The sequence below is a fragment of the Oncorhynchus clarkii genome, chromosome 33, assembly GCF_045791955.1.
Source record: "Oncorhynchus clarkii lewisi isolate Uvic-CL-2024 chromosome 33, UVic_Ocla_1.0, whole genome shotgun sequence".
Taxonomy (NCBI): domain Eukaryota; kingdom Metazoa; phylum Chordata; class Actinopteri; order Salmoniformes; family Salmonidae; genus Oncorhynchus; species Oncorhynchus clarkii.
The window spans coordinates 21,490,492-21,510,170 of record NC_092179.1 but is presented as its reverse complement, the minus strand read 5'-3'; the positions used below and the strand labels follow the sequence as shown (position 1 = coordinate 21,510,170).

Genomic DNA, 19,679 nt, shown 5'->3' with positions numbered 1-19,679 from the left:
ACACACTGATAGTTCCTTCAGAAGGTATTCATACCCCTTGACTTATGCAACATGTTTTTGTTTTACAGCCTGAATTCAAAATGTAAATGAATTACTTCACCATGCCCAAACAGATATTCAATGTCTGCTTTTACCCATCTACCAATAGGTGCCCTAATTTACGAGGCATTGGAAAACCTCCCTGGTTTTGGGGTTGTATCTGTTTTTGAAATTCAGTGCTCGGGACCTTACAGATAATTGTATGTGTGGGGTACAGAAAATCATGTTAAACACTATAATTGCACACAGAGTGAGTCCATGCAACTTAGTATGTGAATTGTTAAGCAACTTTCAGCTTTTCCTGTTTTATTAATTTGTACAAATTTCTAACAAAATTCCACTTCAAAATGATATATTGTGTACAGTATGTGTAGGTCAGTGACAATTTTTTTTAAAATTTCATCCATTTTAAATTCAGCCTGTAACACAACAAAATGTGGAAAAAAGTCAAGGTGTGTGAAAACTTTCTGAAGGCACTGTATTATCTTATTATAAAATAATTGTTTAAGGAAAACCATGACCACTGATCTGACCTATGATCCCTAAAATGCCAATACTGCACGCTGCCTTTGTATGACCTTCAACAACTATATGGGTAATGCAAAAGCAAAGTGCACAAATGTGTTTATCCAACTTTCTTGGCTGTCTCATGGTGTGTGTAAGGGTGTCATGATCGGGATAGCCTGAACTCAAGGCCCATTAGATTATCAAGGCAAATCACAGTAACTTAACTTAACACTAGTAACTTCATTTACTGCTATTTGCCTTGATTTTTACTTGGATTTTGTAGTTAAAGCAAATTTGACACAAGATACGCCGATACTACAAAGACTGATTTCAGTCTTAACTCAATTTTGAGCAAATGTGTAGTTACTGCTGTTTTCAATTTTAATGTTTTTTTGTCCATTGTGTATTTCCGTTGGCGGAATATTTAAATAAAGCCTTGAATAAAAGAAAAAGGATACCTAGAATTAGAGATGCAGCCAAGAGGCCCATGATCACTCTGGATGAACTGCAGAGATCTACAGCTGAGGTGGGAGACTCTGTCCATAGGACAACAATCAGTCGTATATTGCACAAATCTGGCCTTTATGGAAGAGTGGCAAGAAGAAAGCCATTTTTTAAAGATATCCATAAAAAGTGTTGTTTAAAGTTTGCCACAAGCCACGTGGGAGACACACCAAACATGTGGAAGAAGGTGCTCTGGTCAGATGAAACTAAAATTGAACTTTTTGGCAACAATGCAAAACGTTATGTTTGGCGTAAAAGCAACACAGCTCATCACCTTGAATACACCATCCCCACTGTCAAACATGGTGGTGGCAGCATCATGGTTTGGGCCTACTTTTCTTCAGCAGGGACAGGGAAGATGGTTAAAATTGATGGGAAGATGGATGGAGCCAAATACAGGACCATTCTTGAAGAAAAAGACCTGCAAAAGACCTGAGACTGGGACAGAGATTTGTCTTCCAACAAGACAATGATCCAAAACATGAAGCAAAATCTACAATGGAATGGTTCAAAAATAAACATATCCAGGTGTTAGAATGGCCAAGTCAAAGTCCAGACCTGAATCCAATCGAGAATCTGTGGAAAGAACTGAAAACTGCTGTTCACAAATGCTCTCCATCCAACCTCACTGAGCTCGAGCTGTTTTGCAAGGAGGAATGGGAAAAAATGTCAGTCTCTCGATGTGCAAAACTGATAGAGACATACCCCAAGCGACTTACAGCTGTAATCGCAGCAAAAGGTGGCGCTACAAAGTATTAACTTAAGGGGGCTGAATAATTTTGCACGCCCAATTTTTCAGTTTTTGATATGTTTAAAAAGTTTGAAATATCCAATAAATGTCGTTCCACTTCATGATTGTGTCCCACTTGTTGTTGATTCTTCACAAAAAAATACAGTTTCATATCTTTATGTTTGAAGCCTGAAATGTGGCAAAAGGTCGCAAAGTTCAAGGGGGCCGAATACTTTCGCAAGGCACTGTATCACTAGCATTTTCCAACCAAGCATTAGCGTCACAAAAGTCAGAAATAACAACAACATAAATCACTTACCTTTGAAGATCTGCCTCTGGTGGCAATGCCAAGTGTCCTAACTACACAGTGAATGTTAGTTTTGTTTGATAACATCCATTTTTATAGCCTAACACGAAACATTTGTAAACCGCTTGCATTGTGATTTCCGTCTCATTCAACTTTGGACGAAGCGTTCGTGGTAATTACACACACTAAACAAACGTTTATCCAGTCATTGTTGGTTTCATTGCAATACTCTGGTTGTTACGAACACAACCGTACTTGATGGTTCTTTTCCCGGGACGTATTGACTGAAACAAACCGATCAATGACCTCATTGCGCACCAATGGTAGGACCGGTCTATAGTTGATTGACTGTATTTTGGCCCAATGACCACTGGTCATCTTGAAATCTAGCTTGGAAGATAGCCAATGAGCTGAGGTTAACGGCAATATGTAATGGTTATACGTTTGAAGACCAGCATTTGTCGTAAACTCTGGCATAAAGAGGTTCATTCGCCATTACAAATCCTACTTGACGGAGCCACGAGTGTTACGCATAGCAGTACATAGTCAATAGCATTTTCAGCAAGTTTATATATTTAAATTATGGCAAATAAATCAGGAAAAGTTCAAACAAAGTCTAGGTATACAGATTTAACCCAAATTATAGAGAAAGCGAGACCGAGTTGCTTCAGCACCTTCTGTCCCCTCTACCTCTGTCCCTTCTGCTCCAACCAGTGGTGTTCACCTGCCCAGATTCATCTCTGCAGGCATGAATGTGCCTCAGGGCAAAAAGGGTACAGTAGGGAGATGTGCCCTTTGTCACAGGAAAGGCCCCATTACCTGCACCACCTGTTCAGTAAGCCTCTGCTTTACAGCCATGGCTGGTGCCATGGCTATGGGCCTTGGCACCAGCAGCACAATATTGTGTAGAGGACTGAGTGTCTTCACAATATTGTAAATAGAAAATGTGTAAATAGTTACCATTGTTATTTGTTTATGTTTAATTATTACGATTATTTTTTAAATATGTTTTTATATATATATATATATATTTTTTTTGGGGGGGGGGGGTGTTAGAATAGCATTTATGTATTTTGTATATAGTTCTTTCCTTCAAAATGTACCAGTGTACCAATTCGGCCACTTGGGGACATTTGCGTACATTTGTGGGGGACACCTGGGTGACTTCATGCTCAATGTCATGTAGCTCACTCATTTTTTAAGTTATCTGTCTAAAACTTTGCTCAGCTATTGTTGCTATCGTATGTTCTTCATTCAAATCATCCCCAGCATCCTATCTGTATGTTTGGCTGTTCTTGTTCATTTGAAAGATGATGCAGCAACAATAAAAAAACGAAAACGTATGTTTATTTCCTTGTATTTTCTTCTACCAGATCTATTGTGTTATATTATCCTACATTCCATTCACATTTCCACAAAATGCAGACTGTTTCCTTTCCAATGATACCAAGAAAATGCATATCCTTGATTCTGGGCCTGAGCTACAGGCAGTTAGATTAGGGTATGTCTTTAGGCGGAAATTGAGAAGAAGGGGGGGGGGGGGGGGGGGTACCCCAAAGAGATTTTAACCCTAATTGCTCCTGTAAGTCACTCTGGATAGGGTGTCTGCTAAATGACTCAAATGTAGAATATCATTTGCAAAATAACTATGAATTAACTGACTTATTTTTAAATAATTTTCAACATATAACATTACGGTGTGGGAAATGTACTGTATTAAAAAGAACAATAGCAGGCTGCTGGAAGTGGTGTTGCAGGGCCAGTAGGAAGCACTCTTTCCTCTGGTCTAAAAAATATCCCACTTCCCTGTGTAGGGTGCCGTCTTTCGGATGGGACGTTAAACAGGTGTCCTCACTCTCTGAGGTCATTAAAGATCCCATGGCACTTATTGTAAGAGTAGGGGTGTTAACCCCGGTGTCCTGGCTAAATTCCCAATCTGGCCCTCAAACCATCACAGTCACCTAAGAATCCCCAGTTTACAATTGGCTCATTCATCCCTGTAACTATTCCCCATGTCATTTCTGTAAATGAGAATGTGTTCTCAGTCAACTTACCTGGTAAAATAATGGATAAATAAATATACATTTTGCTCCAGTAGCTGGCATATTAAGACTGGTCTCATAGACTAGATGTAACATAGTAAATGTAAATTAAGCAACAACGAAAGGAGGGTAGTTGGTCGGGGTCGATGGGTTCGAATCTCATCATGTACAGTTTAGCACTTAGCAAATGCTTACTACTTTATAGCTACTTTGCAACTATGTACTTAGCATGTTAGCTAACCCGCTTTGCATTTCATAACATAGTGTACATTTTGCAAATGTGTAACTTATTGTACAAATTGCAATTTGTAACATTTCATTCGAATTGTAATTCGTAACATATCATATGAAATGGATGATGGACATTTACAAATTAATATATTCCATACGTAAACGTAACGTAACATATCATACTAAATAGAGTGTCTCGGATTTATGTACAAAATAATACGAAATGCTCTGAGACCATGTTGCAGAAGTTCACAGCTGGCTATGCCTCTGATTGGTTATTCCCAAATTTACAACAATGTCAATGGGTGTCATCACTATCTTTACATTGCAGTTGTGATAGGAAAACTAAGCTTCCTGAGCATTGAGGCTTTCCAGCCAATAGTGTCGAAAATAGGTTCATTACTTGAGGCTTTGAACAACACAGTGTACACTGGTGGCACCTGCTGGTCAAAAGAACTTAGAACAGCCAATTTATTATAGATGACGTCCCACACGCTGTAGCACGTGTGCAGAGTAGCCTTTTTGTCTTCTACCAAAACCATTACCAAAACAATCAGGTGGTTGTTAGACGAAACAAAGCTTTGGACATCATTGATCACTTGCTTCTGATAAAGAGATACAGGCATCGCCACACTGCTTTGAAGTACACTGACAAGCGACTTCGAAACATGCCGGTATCAAACATAACATCACTACATTGCAGTACTCAAACTGTGGTGATTACCAACTGAGAAAAACTTTTATGAGTTGATTTTACTTCTGTCTCAGTGTTTGTCTGGGCAGTGTCTTAACGTCATTCTCAGAGCTGGAAGTTTTTTTTACCTTAAAACAGGTTTTAACAGGATTCCTAAGACCTTTTCTGAGATGCTTTGTGAATATGGGCCCTGGTCTCGACTCCACTCCGCATTGGTGAAGCTCATCATAAAGTTTAGTCCGCTAGGTTTGTGAAGGCATTCAATATATTCCAAGTTATATGATCCTGTAAAAATGGTAAATTAAATTATACAATGATACAATTTCCAAACAAAACAGTAGGATTATATTAACACAATACACATACACTGAACAAAAATATAAATGCAACATGCAACAATTTCAAAGATTTTACTGAGTTACAGTTCATATTAGGAAATCAGTCAATTAAAATAAATTCATTAGGCCCTTATCTATGTATTTCACATGACTGGGCAGGGGTGCATCCCACTTGGGAGCCAGGCCCTGCCAATCAGAATATGTTTTTTCCCCATAAAGGGGATTTATTACAGACAGAAATACACCCCTCTCCCCTCTGGCAACAACTCTGGTGGACATTCCTGCAGTCAGCATTCCATTTGCACGCTCCCTCAAAACTTGAGACACCTGTGGTATTGTCTTGTGTGTCAAAACTGCACATTTTAAAGTGGCCTTTTATTTTCCCCAGCACAAGGTGCACCTGTGTAATGATCATGCTGTTTAATCAGTTTCTTGATATGCCAGACCTGTGAGGTGGATGGATTATCTTGGCAAAGGAGAAATGCTAACAGGAATGTAAACACATTTGTGCACAATGTTTGAGATAAATACACTTTTTGTGTGTCTAGAACATTTCTGGGAGTTTTTATTTAAACTCATGAAACATGGGACCAACACTTTACATGTTGTGTTTATATTTCTGTTCAGTGTAGTTAAAAACGATGTGTTTGCTTGGTGTCTATCAATGACTGACGGCAACATATTCATTTGTTGGTCCAGTACAGGTAAACACCAGGTGTCACAATAAACAAAATATAAGGGTTCTTGAAACATATTTATTTTCCCTAAATAATAGTCTCTTTACATTTCATACACAATTTAAACACATTTTATTTTCTATCGAAATGGTTCTAACAATTATATTTACAGTGCCTTGCGAAAGTATTTGGCCCCCTTGAACTTTGCGACCTTTTGCCACATTTCAGGCTTCAAACATAAAGATATGAAACTGTATTTTTTTGTGAAGAATCAACAACAAGTGGGACACAATCATGAAGTGGAACGACATTTATTGGATATTTCAAACTTTTTTAACATATCAAAAACTGAAAAATTGGGCATGCAAAATTATTCAGCCCCTTTACTTTCAGTGCAGCAAACTCTCTCCAGAAGTTCAGTGAATATTGCACAAATCTGGCCTTTATGGAAGAGTGGCAAGAAGAAAGCCATTTTTTTAAGATATCCATAAAAAGTGTTGTTTAAAGTTTGCCACAAGCCACGTGGGAGACACACCAAACATGTGGAAAAAGGTGCTCTGGTCAGATGAAACCAAAATGTAACTTTTTGGCAACAATGCAAAACGTTATGTTTGGCGTAAAAGCAACACAGCTGAACACACCATCCCCACTGTCAAACATGGTGGTGGCAGCATCATGGTTTGGGCCTGCTTTTCTTCAGCAGGGACAGGGAAGATGGTTAAAATTGATGGGAAGATGGATGGAGCCAAATACAGGACCATTCTTGAAGAAAACCTGATGGAGTCTGTAAAAGACCTGAGACTGGGACGGAGATTTGTCTTCCAACAAGACAATGATCCAAAACATAAAGCAAAATCTACAATGGAATGGTTCAAAAATAAACATATCCAGGTGTTAGAATGGCCAAGTCAAAGTCCAGACCTGAATCCAATCGAGAATCTGTGGAAAGAACTGAAAACTGCTGTTCACAAATGCTCTCCATCCAACCTCACTGAGCTCGAGCTGTTTTGCAAGGAGGAATGGGAAAAAAAATTCAGTCTCTCGATGTGCAAAACTGATAGAGACATACCCCAAGCGACTTACAGCTGTAATCGCAGCAAAAGGTGGCGCTACAAAGTATTAACTTAAGGGGGCTGAATAATTTTGCACGCCAATTTTTCAGTTTTTGATTTGTTAAAAAAGTTTGAAATATCCAATAAATGTCGTTCCACTTCATGATTGTGTCCCACTTGTTGTTGATTCTTCACAAAAAAATACAGTTTTATATCTTTATGTTTGAAGCCTGAAATGTGGCAAAAGGTCGCAAAGTTCAAGGGGGCCGAATACTTTCGCAAGGCACTGTACTTGAAAGAGTTCTCTACTTTCAGGACGCTCAGAAAACGTGCAACAGAAATGTACTTGGCATTTTCACCTTGAACATTTGAAACCACAGGGGGGCGATGCGCTCACACTCACAGAGGAAAGTTGAACAACCGCCGGCTCAATTGAAACGCTGTGAAGGATTTTGCTTAGGCAAATGTCTAAGTGCTTTACAACTCGTATCACCTCAGGTCGGATAGTAGCCTACTTCAATAGACGATCAGGATGCTCTGCTCACAAGGACCTTGGGACTCTGGCGGCAGCAGGTGAGACGGTCAGCATCTACTGTTGCCTTATAGGATGGACCTACACAGATTAAATATTTGCTAGACAAAATAATACTTGTTACCAGGTTAATAGTCGATTCAATCATTTAAAATAATCCTACGTGTTTTCTTTTAAATACTTGAAGGGAATTTGAAAATAAAAATGAAGTCTGGATTTATTCAGATGCTGAGGAAGAGGAAAGAGGTGAGTTTCTCTCTATTTCTTATGTGTTTCTATGGTTTTCGTTCATTTGTTCTTCCTATCCTAGCAAGGTTATTCCCTGCAAGAGTTTAAATTAAATTACAAATAAATAATTTAAGTTGTATTTATTTATGGGAATTCCATTTCCCTTGCTTCCTGAATTAAAGTATGTAGAACCCAATTCTCAAATAGAGTTAGGACCAACCATGCTATCCACATATGAGGCCCTTATCCTGACAGCTACCTGTTTCTCTCTCCCAGCTCATTCCTCTGATCGGCATTGTGGCATTGGCTGCTGTAGGAGCCACCTCTACCTCACTCTACTTCCTATTTACAAAGAAGGATGTCATGTGAGATTTGATGTATTTTATCATGTATTTGCTGTACATTGTTATGGCTTCCTGGACCCAAATAAACCTAGTACTTTACTAAAGCATTTTTAGTATTTTTAGTATAGGGTAAGATTTAATCTTGTTCTGGGGAATCTGCATTTTATCTTATTTGCATGTGCATTATATTTCCTTGTGTTTCTAGTAATGGGTATGATTAGAAACTTGAAGTACTAACCTGGTATGATCTAGTTTTAACTGTAGCCCCATGCTGATTTCATTAAGTTCATTTGTTTATCAGTCTCTGACAAGCCTGCCCCTTTAACTTTATATTTCGATAAAGACAAACCCTGGCATAGCAGTCAGAGATATATAATTTCTCTAACTTTCTTTCAGTTTAAATAAAAGCACAAACCCTGAACCCTGGGAGAGACTGGACCCATCTAAACCACAGAAGGTGATTGATAACATTATAAACACTTTTTTTATGTCTGTCTATTTCTTACCTATCTGTTAGTATTGACATTTTCTTGCTTTTTTTGGCTTAATTAGTGTGCTGTGTAAGCTTTACATTATAAACCCTCTTCATATGCCTAGTTATTTCTGATAGAGGACCACTCTAAGTTGATATTGATATTGGTATGGGTATTGAGACCACTCTGTGGGTAATGTTATGGGTATAGGTTGTGTGCCAATGCAGTGGTTCCTCCTCTATTCTGCTGAGTCACACAACAGAGCAACATAGCCAGGTTACCATAAAGGGCTGGGCGGGACATCTCCCATTTCTACTGTCATCTAAAAGTAATTTAAACTGTTATCTAAACATCTGTATTCACAGTTGATTCTTTGCATGGGGACCTATTGATAAAGGAGGCAGATACAGTAGAGATGATTTGATGCCCTGTGGGATTGATTGACTGTGGATGTAGTATGAAGCAGCAGGGTTGGTGTCAATTCCATTTCAATTTTGTCAATTCAGGAAGTTGACTGAAACTGTAATTATAATCAAGCAATGAGGAAAACTGGAACTTAAACTTTACTTTACTTTGTCAATTGACTAAATCTAAATGGAATTGACCCCAACGCTGGTGAGTATTTGTAGTAACCTATGACCGATAGTGTTATTGTTGTTGTTGTGTAAGTGGGTGTGGTTTTCTCCCAACTGCAGCTGGTCACTATCAACCAGAAATGGAGGCCCATTGAAGAGCTGGAGCTGGTGAAGAGTATGACCAAGTGATCTCTCTATCTTTCTATTTCTCTCCATTCTCTCCCATCCCCCCCCCCCCCCTCCATCCTGAATGAGAGCTGCCTCCTTGCCCTTCCTCCCCCCCTCCATCCTGAATGAGAGCTGCCTCCTTGCCCTTCCTCCCCCCCTCCATCCTGAATGAGAGCTGCCTCCCTGCCCTTCCTGCACCCTTCCCAGTCTTGCAGAATCCTTTCTGCCCAGACTAGATTCTCTGATACTTAGTGTGCGGAAACGCTTCTGCTATACTGGTGGGGTATAACTGTGCTCAGTACTGTCCCCAGGACTGAGGATGTCCACAGCTGTAGTGTTACTTACATCACCAGGCTGTAAAGAGTAAAAGCTTTTGTCTTCACTGTAAACCAGCTGTCTGTCTGTCCCAGTGATGTTACTGCACTGTACTGCACTATAGCTGACTCTAAATGTGACCAAAGCTGTTTGTTTGTGAAACAAACTGTATGTGTGTGTGAAATAATAATTATTGCAATAAAAATGTACCATTGCTCGTGTTATTAATGAGTTAAGTATGTCCATTCTGGTGGTTGTTTTCAAAAGCTTGTTAAGTATGTCCATTCTTGTGGTTGTTTTCAAAAGCTTGTTAAGTATGTCCATTAAGTATGTCCATAAAGTATGTCAATTCTGGTGGTTGTTTTCAAAAGCTTGTTAAGTATGTCCATTAAGTATGTCCATAAAGTATGTCAATTCTGGTGGTTGTTTTCAAAAGCTTGTTAAGTCTGTCCATTAAGTATGTCCATTAAGTATGTCCATTCTGGTGGTTGTTTTCAAAAGCTTGTTAAGTATGTCCATTAAGTATGTCCATTCTGGTGGTTGTTTTCAAAAGCTTGTTAAGTATGTCCATTCTGGTGGTTGTTTTCAAAAGCTTGTTAAGTATGTCCATTAAGTATGTCCATTAAGTATGTCCATTAAGTATGTCCATTAAGTATGTCCATTCTGGTGGTTGTTTTCAAAAGCTTGTTAAGTATGTCCATTCTGGTGGTTGGCTTGTTATTCCATTAAGTATGCTTGTTAAGTATGTCCATTAAGTATGTCCATTCTGGTGGTTGTTTTCAAAAGCTTGTTAAGTATGTCCATTCTAGTGGTTGTTTTCAAAAGCTTGTTAAGTATGTCCATTAAGTATGTCCATTCTGGTGGTTGTTTTCAAAAGCTTGTGTCCCCAACTATCATCAAGGTAACTTTATCACAGCTCTGTCTGGCTTCTCTCTGTCTCTGTCCCCAGAAGTGTGTCTGATGGAGACATTAACCTGTGTAACGAAAGCCCTTGTGCCAAACTGTCCATAAGGTGACATCATAGTTCTGTCTGGCTTCTGTCTGTGTCCCAAAATGTCAGTCTAGAATTAGTATTCAGAAATCATTATCGTCCATGCATTGTCTTGACTGATGGAACAGTCCTAATGCACCAGACAGGGCTGCTTGGAGCCAATCCCTCTCTTAACATAATTACTGATTACAGTAATCAGGCAGAGGGAGAGCAGGATGGGGATAGAGTTACCCTCAAGACAGCGTGTGTCTGTTGTGTCTGTGTGCAGAGACAGTCCTCTTACGGATTGGTGGAGCAATAACACCTACATGTCCCTCTCTTCAATCAGTGCAGATGGAGGAGACAGGTTAAAGAAGGATTTTTTATGCCTTGAGACAATTGAGACATGGATTGTGTATGTGTGCCATATAGAGGGTGAATTCGCAAGACAAAATATTTAAGTGCCTTTGAACAGGTTATGGTAGTAGGTGCCAGGCGCACCGGTTTGGGTGTGTCAAGAACTGCAACGCTGTTGGGTTTTTCATGCTCAACAGTTTCCTGTGTGTATCAAGAATGGTCCACCACCTAAAGGACTCCCAGCCAACTGTGAAGAGCAACAGACGGGCTATAGTTAGTCAACTGACAGTCCAGTACAATATTTGTACCCAAGGACCTATAAAAGAATGCACAACTAGTCATACATGAGTGGGAAGCATTGGAGTCAACATGGTCCAGTATCCCTGTGGAACGCTTTTGACACCTTGTAGAGTTAATGTTTTGTACACTCAGTGCATGTGTGGGGTACAGAGATGAGGTAGTCATTCAAAAATCATGTTAGACACTATTATCGCACACAGAGTGAGTCCATGCAACTTTTTATGTGACTTGTTAAGCACATTTTTACTCCTGAAATGATTTAGGCTTACCATAACAAAGAGGTTGAATAGTTATTAACTCAAGACATTTCAGGTTTTCAATTTTAATTAAATTGTAAACATTTCCAAAAACAATTCCACTTTGACATTATGGGGTATTGTGTGTAGGCCCATGACACAAAATCTCAATTTAATCTATTTAAATTCAGGCTGTAACACAACAAAATGTGGAGAAACTCAAGGGTGTGAATGCTTTCTGAAGGCACTGTAGCTGCCATTACCACAGATGAGCATGTGTCATTTAACCACTGGGTGAGCCTGGACAGGTAGACTCCCTGTGAGGCAAAGTCTGAACTCTTGTTACCTCGCTACCCATATATCAACGGATATTTCTCTATAACCATATCAATTTGAGATCTCAAGTAAAAAAGACTGTCCATATTACCTTGAGATAATCAATTATCTGATATGACTGGATGGGTGAAAGCTATACAACAGAACCCTTGCTTACACCCATTAGATTGTGTGAGATCTGCAGATGACTTACCTAGAGGAAAGAGGAAAGAAATTAAAGGTGCACATGTAAAGGGTTTGAATTGGGTCTGTGTGTGTACGTGACAACAGTCTCACATACCCACATCCTGCCCCTCACACCCCTGTCTTGTGATCAGGAAGTCTAGCTCATTGTGACTTAGGCGTCTGCTCCACTCCATAACCAGGGCGGAACTCTCAGAACACTGACTGTGTTTCCTCTTGGTTATTGGGATAAACTGTTCTAAACTGATCACCCAGGCCAAGAGCAGAGTGCAGTACTAAAGTTTTATGGTGCTCCAGAACAAAATGTCAGGTGGAGGTTGTAAATCTCTCGTCTGTGGGAAATGTAAACAAGAAGATTGCCTAACTAACCACTAACACACTTGCTCTGTTGCCTAGAAACCAGACTAGTCACAGCGTGGTGGTTATTAGTATAGAAGGAAAACAGGCTAGTCAAATGTAGTGGTTATCAGCATGAGTGTTTGCTTCCCTTCTTCCTAACTGTGACACCTAGGCTCAAGTCTGGACAGAACACACCATACTGCTGACAACTCCGCCATCTAGTGGTGTTAGTGTAATACAACAGCACAAACAGTACCTCACCACTCTAGTCTTCCATAGAAGCAGAAGAGACCACAGACAGCACTCTTGTCCTATAATATATCAGTCAATGTCAAAACCCGGATGTATGACCTCTGTCATTACCAAATTATAACTAATCATGTGAATCTGACTCACGTCTCTCTGCCTCTTCTCACAGGGCACACACTGGTTGAATCAACGTTGTTTCCACGTCATTTCAATAAAATCACGTTGAACAAACATGGAATTGATGTTGATTTGAAATCTGTGCCCAGTGGGGTCCTTGTATCTAATAACGTATCAACTTTTTAGGTGAGTTTTCAAAATACTACATTTATTATTTCAGAATGTACTAACAGGTTCTTCATTCACATGTTTCCAGCTAACATATCTTCCAGGTGAGACAGTGACTGACAGTTATGCTGCATTGTTTAGTAAAAGAAAGCATGAGTGACTGACACAAAGACAGATCTCACTCTCTCTGTCTCAGTCTAGTGATAATTTAACTCAAGATTGATAACCAAGGCTCATTCACAGACAATCTAACAGCTGATCATGTGATCAATGACTGGCCAGTACTGCATCCTGAGGTTATGAAGGGAATGGGGAGCCTGGTGGAAGGAGCTATAGGAGGACAGACTCATTTTAATGGCTGGAATGGAATAAATGGAGCTGAGTCAAACATGTGGTGTCCATATACTGTACACTTCCATTTATTCCATTGCAGCCAATATAATGAGCCTGTCCTCCTGTAGCTCCTCCCACCAACCTCCTCTGGAAGGAGGAGGTACCACGTAGAATGCATTCTAAGTACCACTTAGAATGCAATCCCAATAAATAGTCTGCATCCACATTTTTTTATTCTAGGCTCTCTGCAGTTTGTGCAAGTGTGTGTAGCCCTATTCCTGTGAGTCAGGACCTGCTCGATGCAGCTGGTCAGGCTGTAGGTATGGAGCAACAGGTGTCGGGCCTAGGCCTGCACTGGCAAAAGAGGGCACTAGAATCACAATACACACATAGAGAGCGTTAGGACATTGTCTGTTTCTCAATTAATCTTTCCTCGATTCCTCACATCCTCTCTTGATGCCTCCTTGGCCTTTTCTCAATTGGATTTCCTCGATTCCTCACGTCCACTCCCTCCTTCCTCTCCTTGCCTCCTTTTGAAGAAGTCTACAGGTAATCGAGGAGGCGAGGAGAGGAAACTTGGAAACAAATTGCTTGCATAAAATTAGACTCCTTCTCCACTAGCAAATTACAAATTATATGTACCTAATTGCTTGCATGCTTTTCTCCTCTGAGAAAACAAGATACAATAAAATAAACATCAACACATACACTGAGTTTACAAAACATTATGAACTTGTTCTGTTATTTCCATGAAAGACTGACCAGGTGAATCCAGGTGAAAGCTATGATCCCTTATTGATGTCCCCTGTTAAATCCACTTCAGTCAGAGTAGAAGAAGGGGAGAAGACAGATTAAAGAAGGATTTTTAAGCCTTGAGAAAATTAAGACAGGCATTGTGTGTGTGGCATTCAGAGGGTGAAGAGGCAAGAGAAAATATTTAAGTGCCTTTGAATGGGTATGGTAGTAGGTGCCATGCACACTGGTTTGAGTATAAAGAACTGTAATGCTGCTGGGTTTTTCACGCTCAACAGTTTCCTGTGTGTTTCAAAAATGGTCCACCACCCAAAGGACATCCAGCCAACTTGATACAACTGTGGGAAGTGTTGGAGTCAACATGGGCCAGCATCCCTGTGGAACACTTTCGACACCTAGTGGAGTACCATGTCTCGAAGATTTTATGTTTTGTACACTCAGTGTATAATGGTCATGGAATTAGTATAATGCATTTTAATTGACAAAAAACGTAGCCCAAAAAATGTCTGCTCACTACACAGGTAAAGTAGTGCATGAGAGCGCTTTCGAGAACACCGAACGTGATACTTTCAAGATGGTGACACGGTAGAAATGTTACAAAATGAACCGTGTTTTATAGACAAACTGAGCAAGGTAATGATTGTGTCTTAACATGAATGCTAAAAAACACTTTATTACAGACTGAAATACACACCTCTCCCCTCTGGCAACAACTCTGGTGGACATTCCTGCAGTCAGCATTCCATTTGCACGCTCCCTCAAAACTTGAGACACCTGTGGTATTGGGTTGTGTGACAAAACTGCACATTTTAAAGTGGCCTTTTATTGTCCCCAGCACAAGGTGCACCTGTGTAATGATCATGGTGTTTAATCAGTTTCTTGATATGCAAGACCTGTCAGGTGGATGGATTATCTTGGCAAAGGAGATATGCTCACTAACATGAATGTAAACAAATTTGTGCACAACGTTTGAGATAAATAAGCTTTTTGTGTGTCTAGAACATTTCTGGGAGTTTTTATTTAAACTTATGAAACATGAGACCAACACTTGAAATGTTGCTTTTATATTTCTGTTCAGTGTAGTTAAAAATGATGTGTTTGCTTGGTGTCTATCAATGACTGACGGCAACATATTCATTTGTTGGTCCAGTACAGGTAAACACCAGGTGTCACAATAAACAAAATATAAGGGTTCTTGAAACATATTTATTTTCCCTAAATAATAGTCTCTTTACATTTCATACACAATTTAAACACATTTTATTTTCTATCGAAATGGTTCTAACAATTATTTCTCTGCTTTCAGGACGCTCAGAAAACGTGCAACAGAAATGTACTTGGCATTTTCACCTTGAACATTTGAAACCACAGGGGGGCGATGCGCTCACACTCACAGAGGAAAGTTGAACAACCTCCAGGCTCAATTGAAACGCTGTGAAGGATTTCACTAGCGAAAATGTCTAAGTGCTTTGCAACTTGTTTCACCTCTGGTCGGATAGTAGCCTACTTCAATAGACGATCAGGATGCTCTGCTCACAAGGACCTTGGGACTCTGGCGGCAGCAGGTGAGACGGTCAGCATCTACTGTATAGACCTGTTGCCTTATAGGATGGACCTACACAGATTAAATATTTGCTAGACAGAATAATACTTGTTACCAGATTAATATCTGACTCAATCATTTAAAATAATCCTACGTGTTTTCTTTTAAATACTTGAAGGGAATTTGAAAATAAAAATGAAGTCTGGATTTATTCAGATGCTGAGGAAGAGGAAAGAGGTGAGTTTCTCTCTATTTATTCTATGTGTTTCTATGGTTTCTGCCGAGGGTCATTCGTTCTTCCTATCCTAGCAAGGTTATTCCCTGCAAGAGTTTAAATTAAATTACAAATAAATAATTGAAGTTGTATTTAGTTATGGGACTTCCATTTCCCTTGCTTCCTGAATTATTATTATATAAGTATGTAGAACCCAATTCTCAAATAGAGTTAGGACCAACCATGCTATCCACGTATGAGGCCCTTATCCTGACAGCTACCTGTTTCTCTCTCCCAGCTCATTCCTCTGATCGGCATTGTGGCATTGGCTGCTGTAGGAGCCACCTCTACCTCACTCTACTTCCTATTTACAAAGAAGGATGTCATGTGAGATTTGATGTATTTTATCATGTATTTGCTGTACATTGTTATGGCTTCCTGGACCCAAATAAACCTAGTACTTTACTAAAGCATTTTTAGTATTTTTAGTATAGGGTAAGATTTAATCTTGTTCTGGGGAATCCGCATTTTATCTTATTTGCATGTGCATTATATTTCCTTGTGTTTCTAGTAATGGGTATGATTAGAAACTTGAAGTACTAACCTGGTATGATCTAGTTTTAACTGTAGCCCCATGCTGATTTCATTAAGTTCATTTGTTTATCAGTCTCTGACAAGCCTGCCCCTTTAACTTTATATTTCGATAAAGACAAACCCTGGCATAGCAGTCAGAGATATATAATTTCTCTAACTTTCTTTCAGTTTAAATAAAAGCACAAACCCTGAACCCTGGGAGAGACTGGACCCATCTAAACCACAGAAGGTGATTGATAACATTATAAACACTTTTTTTATGTCTGTCTATTTCTTACCTATCTGTTAGTATTGACATTTTCTTGCTTTTTTTGGCTTAATTAGTGTGCTGTGTAAGCTTTACATTATAAACCCTCTTCATATGCCTAGTTATTTCTGATAGAGGACCACTCTAAGTTGATATTGATATTGGTATGGGTATTGAGACCACTCTGTGGGTAATGTTATGGGTATAGGTTGTGTGCCAATGCAGTGGTTCCTCCTCTATTCTGCTGAGTCACACAACAGAGCAACATAGCCAGGTTACCATAAAGGGCTGGGCACCCATCGGGGGGCGGGACATCTCCCATTTCTACTGTCATCTAAAAGTAATTTCAACTGTTATCTAAACATCTGTATTCACAGTTGATTCTTTGCAAGGGGACCTATTGATAAAGGAGGCAGATACAGTAGAGATGATTTGATGCCCTGTGGGATTGATTGACTGTGGATGTAGTGTGAAGCAGCAGGGTTGGTGTCAATTCCATTTCAATTTTGTCAATTCAGGAAGTTGACTGAGACTGTAATTCTAATCAAGCAATGAGGAAAACTGGAACTTAAACTTTACTTGACTTTGTCAATTGACTAAATCTAAATGGAATTGACCCCAACGCTGGTGAGTATTTGTAGTAACCTATGACCGATAGTGTTATTGTTGTTGTTGTGTAAGTGGGTGTGGTTTTCTCCCAACTGCAGCTGGTCACTATCAACCAGAAATGGAGGCCCATTGAAGAGCTGGAGCTGGTGAAGAGTATGACTAAGTGATCTCTCTATCTTTCTATTTCTCTCCATTCTCTCCCATTCCCCCCCCCCCCTCCATCCTGAATGAGAGCTGCCTCCTTGCCCTTCCTCCCCCCCTCCATCCTGAATGAGAGCTGCCTCCTTGCCCTTCCTGCACCCTTCCCAGTCTAGCAGAATCCTTTCTGCCCAGACTAGATTCTCTGATACTTAGTGTGCGGAAACGCTTCTGCTATACTGGTGGGGTATAACTGAGCTCAATACTGTCCCCAGGACTGAGGATGTCCACAGCTGTAGTGTTACTTACATCACCAGGCTGTAAAGAGTAAAAGCTTTTGTCTTCACTGTAAACCAGCTGTCTGTCTGTCCCAGTGATGTTACTGCACTGTACTGCACTATAGCTGACTCTAAATGTGACCAAAGCTGTTTGTTTGTGAAACAAACTGTATGTGTGTGTGAAATAATAATTATTGCAATAAAAATGTACCATTGCTCATGTTATTAATGAGTTAAGTATGTCCATTCTGGTGGTTGTTTTCAAAAGCTTGTTAAGTATGTCCATTCTGGTGGTTGTTTTCAAAAGCTTGTTAAGTATGTCCATTAAGTATGTCCATTAAGTATGTCCATTAAGTATGTCCATTAAGTATGTCCATTAAGTATGTCCATTAAGTATGTCCATTAAGTATGTCCATTCTGGTGGTTGTTTTCAAAAGCTTGTTAAGTATGTCCATTAAGTATGTCCATTAAGTATGTCCATTAAGTATGTCCATTAAGTATGTCCATTAAGTATGTCCATTCTGGTGGTTGTTTTCAAAAGCTTGTTAAATATGTCCATTAAGTATGTCCATTCTGGTGGTTGTTTTCAAAAGCTTGTTAAGTATGTCCATTAAGTATGTCCATAAAGTATGTCAATTCTGGTGGTTGTTTTCAAAAGCTTGTTAAGTATGTCCATTAAGTATGTCCATTAAGTATGTCCATTAAGTATGTCCATTAAGTATGTCAATTCTGGTGGTTGTTTTCAAAAGCTTGTTAAGTATGTCCATTCTGGTGGTTGTTTTCAAAAGCTTGTTAAGTATGTCCATTAAGTATGTCCATTAAGTATGTCCATTCTGGTGGTTGTTTTCAAAAGCTTGTGTCCCCAACTATCATCAAGGTAACTTTATCACAGCTCTGTCTGGCTTCTCTCTGTCTCTGTCCCCAGAAGTGTGTCTGATGGAGACATTAACCTGTGTAACGAAAGCCCTTGTGCCAAACTGTCCATAAGGTGACATCATAGTTCTGTCTGGCTTCTGTCTGTGTCCCAAAATGTCAGTCTAGAATTAGTATTCAGAAATCATTATCGTCCATGCATTGTCTTGACTGATGGAACAGTCCTAATGCACCAGACAGGGCTGCTTGGAGCCAATCCCTCTCTTAACATAATTACTGATTACAGTAATCAGGCAGAGGGAGAGCAGGATGGGGATAGAGTTACCCTCAAGACAGTGTGTGTCTGTTGTGTCTGTGTGCAGAAACAGTCCTCTTACGGATTGGTGGAGCAATAACACCTACAAGTCCCTCTCATAAAGCGTTATTATTATATCACCACTTACTACATGTATACACTGAGTGTACAAAACATTAGGAACACCTGCTCTCACCATGACATAGAATGACCAGGGGAATCCAGGTGAATGACCCCTTATTGATTAACTGTTGAATCCACTTCAATCAGTGTAGATGGAGGAGACAGGTTAAAGAAGGATTTTTTTATGCCTTGAGACAATTGAGACATGGATTGTGTATGTGTGCCATATAGAGGGTGAATTCGCAAGACAAAATATTTAAGTGCATTTGAACAGGTTATGGTAGTAGGTGCCAGGCGCACCGGTTTGGGTGTGTCAAGAACTGCAACGCTGTTGGGTTTTTCATGCTCAACAGTTTCCTGTGTGTATCAAGAATGGTCCACCACCTAAAGGACTCCCAGCCAACTGTGAAGAGCAACAGACGGGCTACAGTTAGTCAACTGACAGTCCAGTACAATATTTGTACCCAAGGACCTATAAAAGAATGCACAACTAGTCATACATGAGTGGGAAGCATTGGATTCAACATGGGCCAGTATCCCTGTGGAACGCTTTTGACACCTTGTAGAGTTAATGTTTTGTACACTCAGTGCATGTGTGGGGTACAGAGATGAGGTAGTCATTCAAAAATCATGTTAGACACTATTATCGCACACAGAGTGAGTCCATG

The 19,679-nt window shown here is 39.7% G+C and overlaps 2 protein-coding genes across 3 annotated transcripts; both read left to right on the top strand.

Moving 5' to 3' along the window:
* Window positions 1-7,585: 7,585 nt before the first annotated feature.
* LOC139393126 (normal mucosa of esophagus-specific gene 1 protein-like) lies at window positions 7,586-9,984 on the top strand. Its single transcript, XM_071141493.1, has 5 exons — window positions 7,586-7,694; window positions 7,841-7,899; window positions 8,158-8,246; window positions 8,622-8,682; window positions 9,394-9,984. Exons 1-5 carry the CDS (start codon window positions 7,586-7,588, stop codon window positions 9,460-9,462), a joined length of 387 nt encoding a protein of 128 aa, XP_070997594.1. The 3' UTR covers window positions 9,463-9,984.
* Window positions 9,985-15,553: 5,569 nt separating this feature from the next.
* On the top strand, window positions 15,554-17,932 carry LOC139393053 (normal mucosa of esophagus-specific gene 1 protein-like). 2 transcript variants are annotated; one of them, XM_071141389.1, is made up of 6 exons: window positions 15,554-15,662; window positions 15,819-15,877; window positions 16,153-16,241; window positions 16,617-16,677; window positions 17,403-17,511; window positions 17,557-17,932. In XM_071141389.1, exons 1-5 carry the CDS (start codon window positions 15,554-15,556, stop codon window positions 17,469-17,471), a joined length of 387 nt encoding a protein of 128 aa, XP_070997490.1. In that variant the 3' UTR covers window positions 17,472-17,511; window positions 17,557-17,932. The 2 variants fall into 2 exon arrangements, with proteins under 2 accessions (XP_070997490.1, XP_070997489.1); XM_071141388.1 differs by having other exon boundaries at window positions 17,403-17,565.
* The last annotated feature ends 1,747 nt before the right edge of the window (window positions 17,933-19,679 follow it).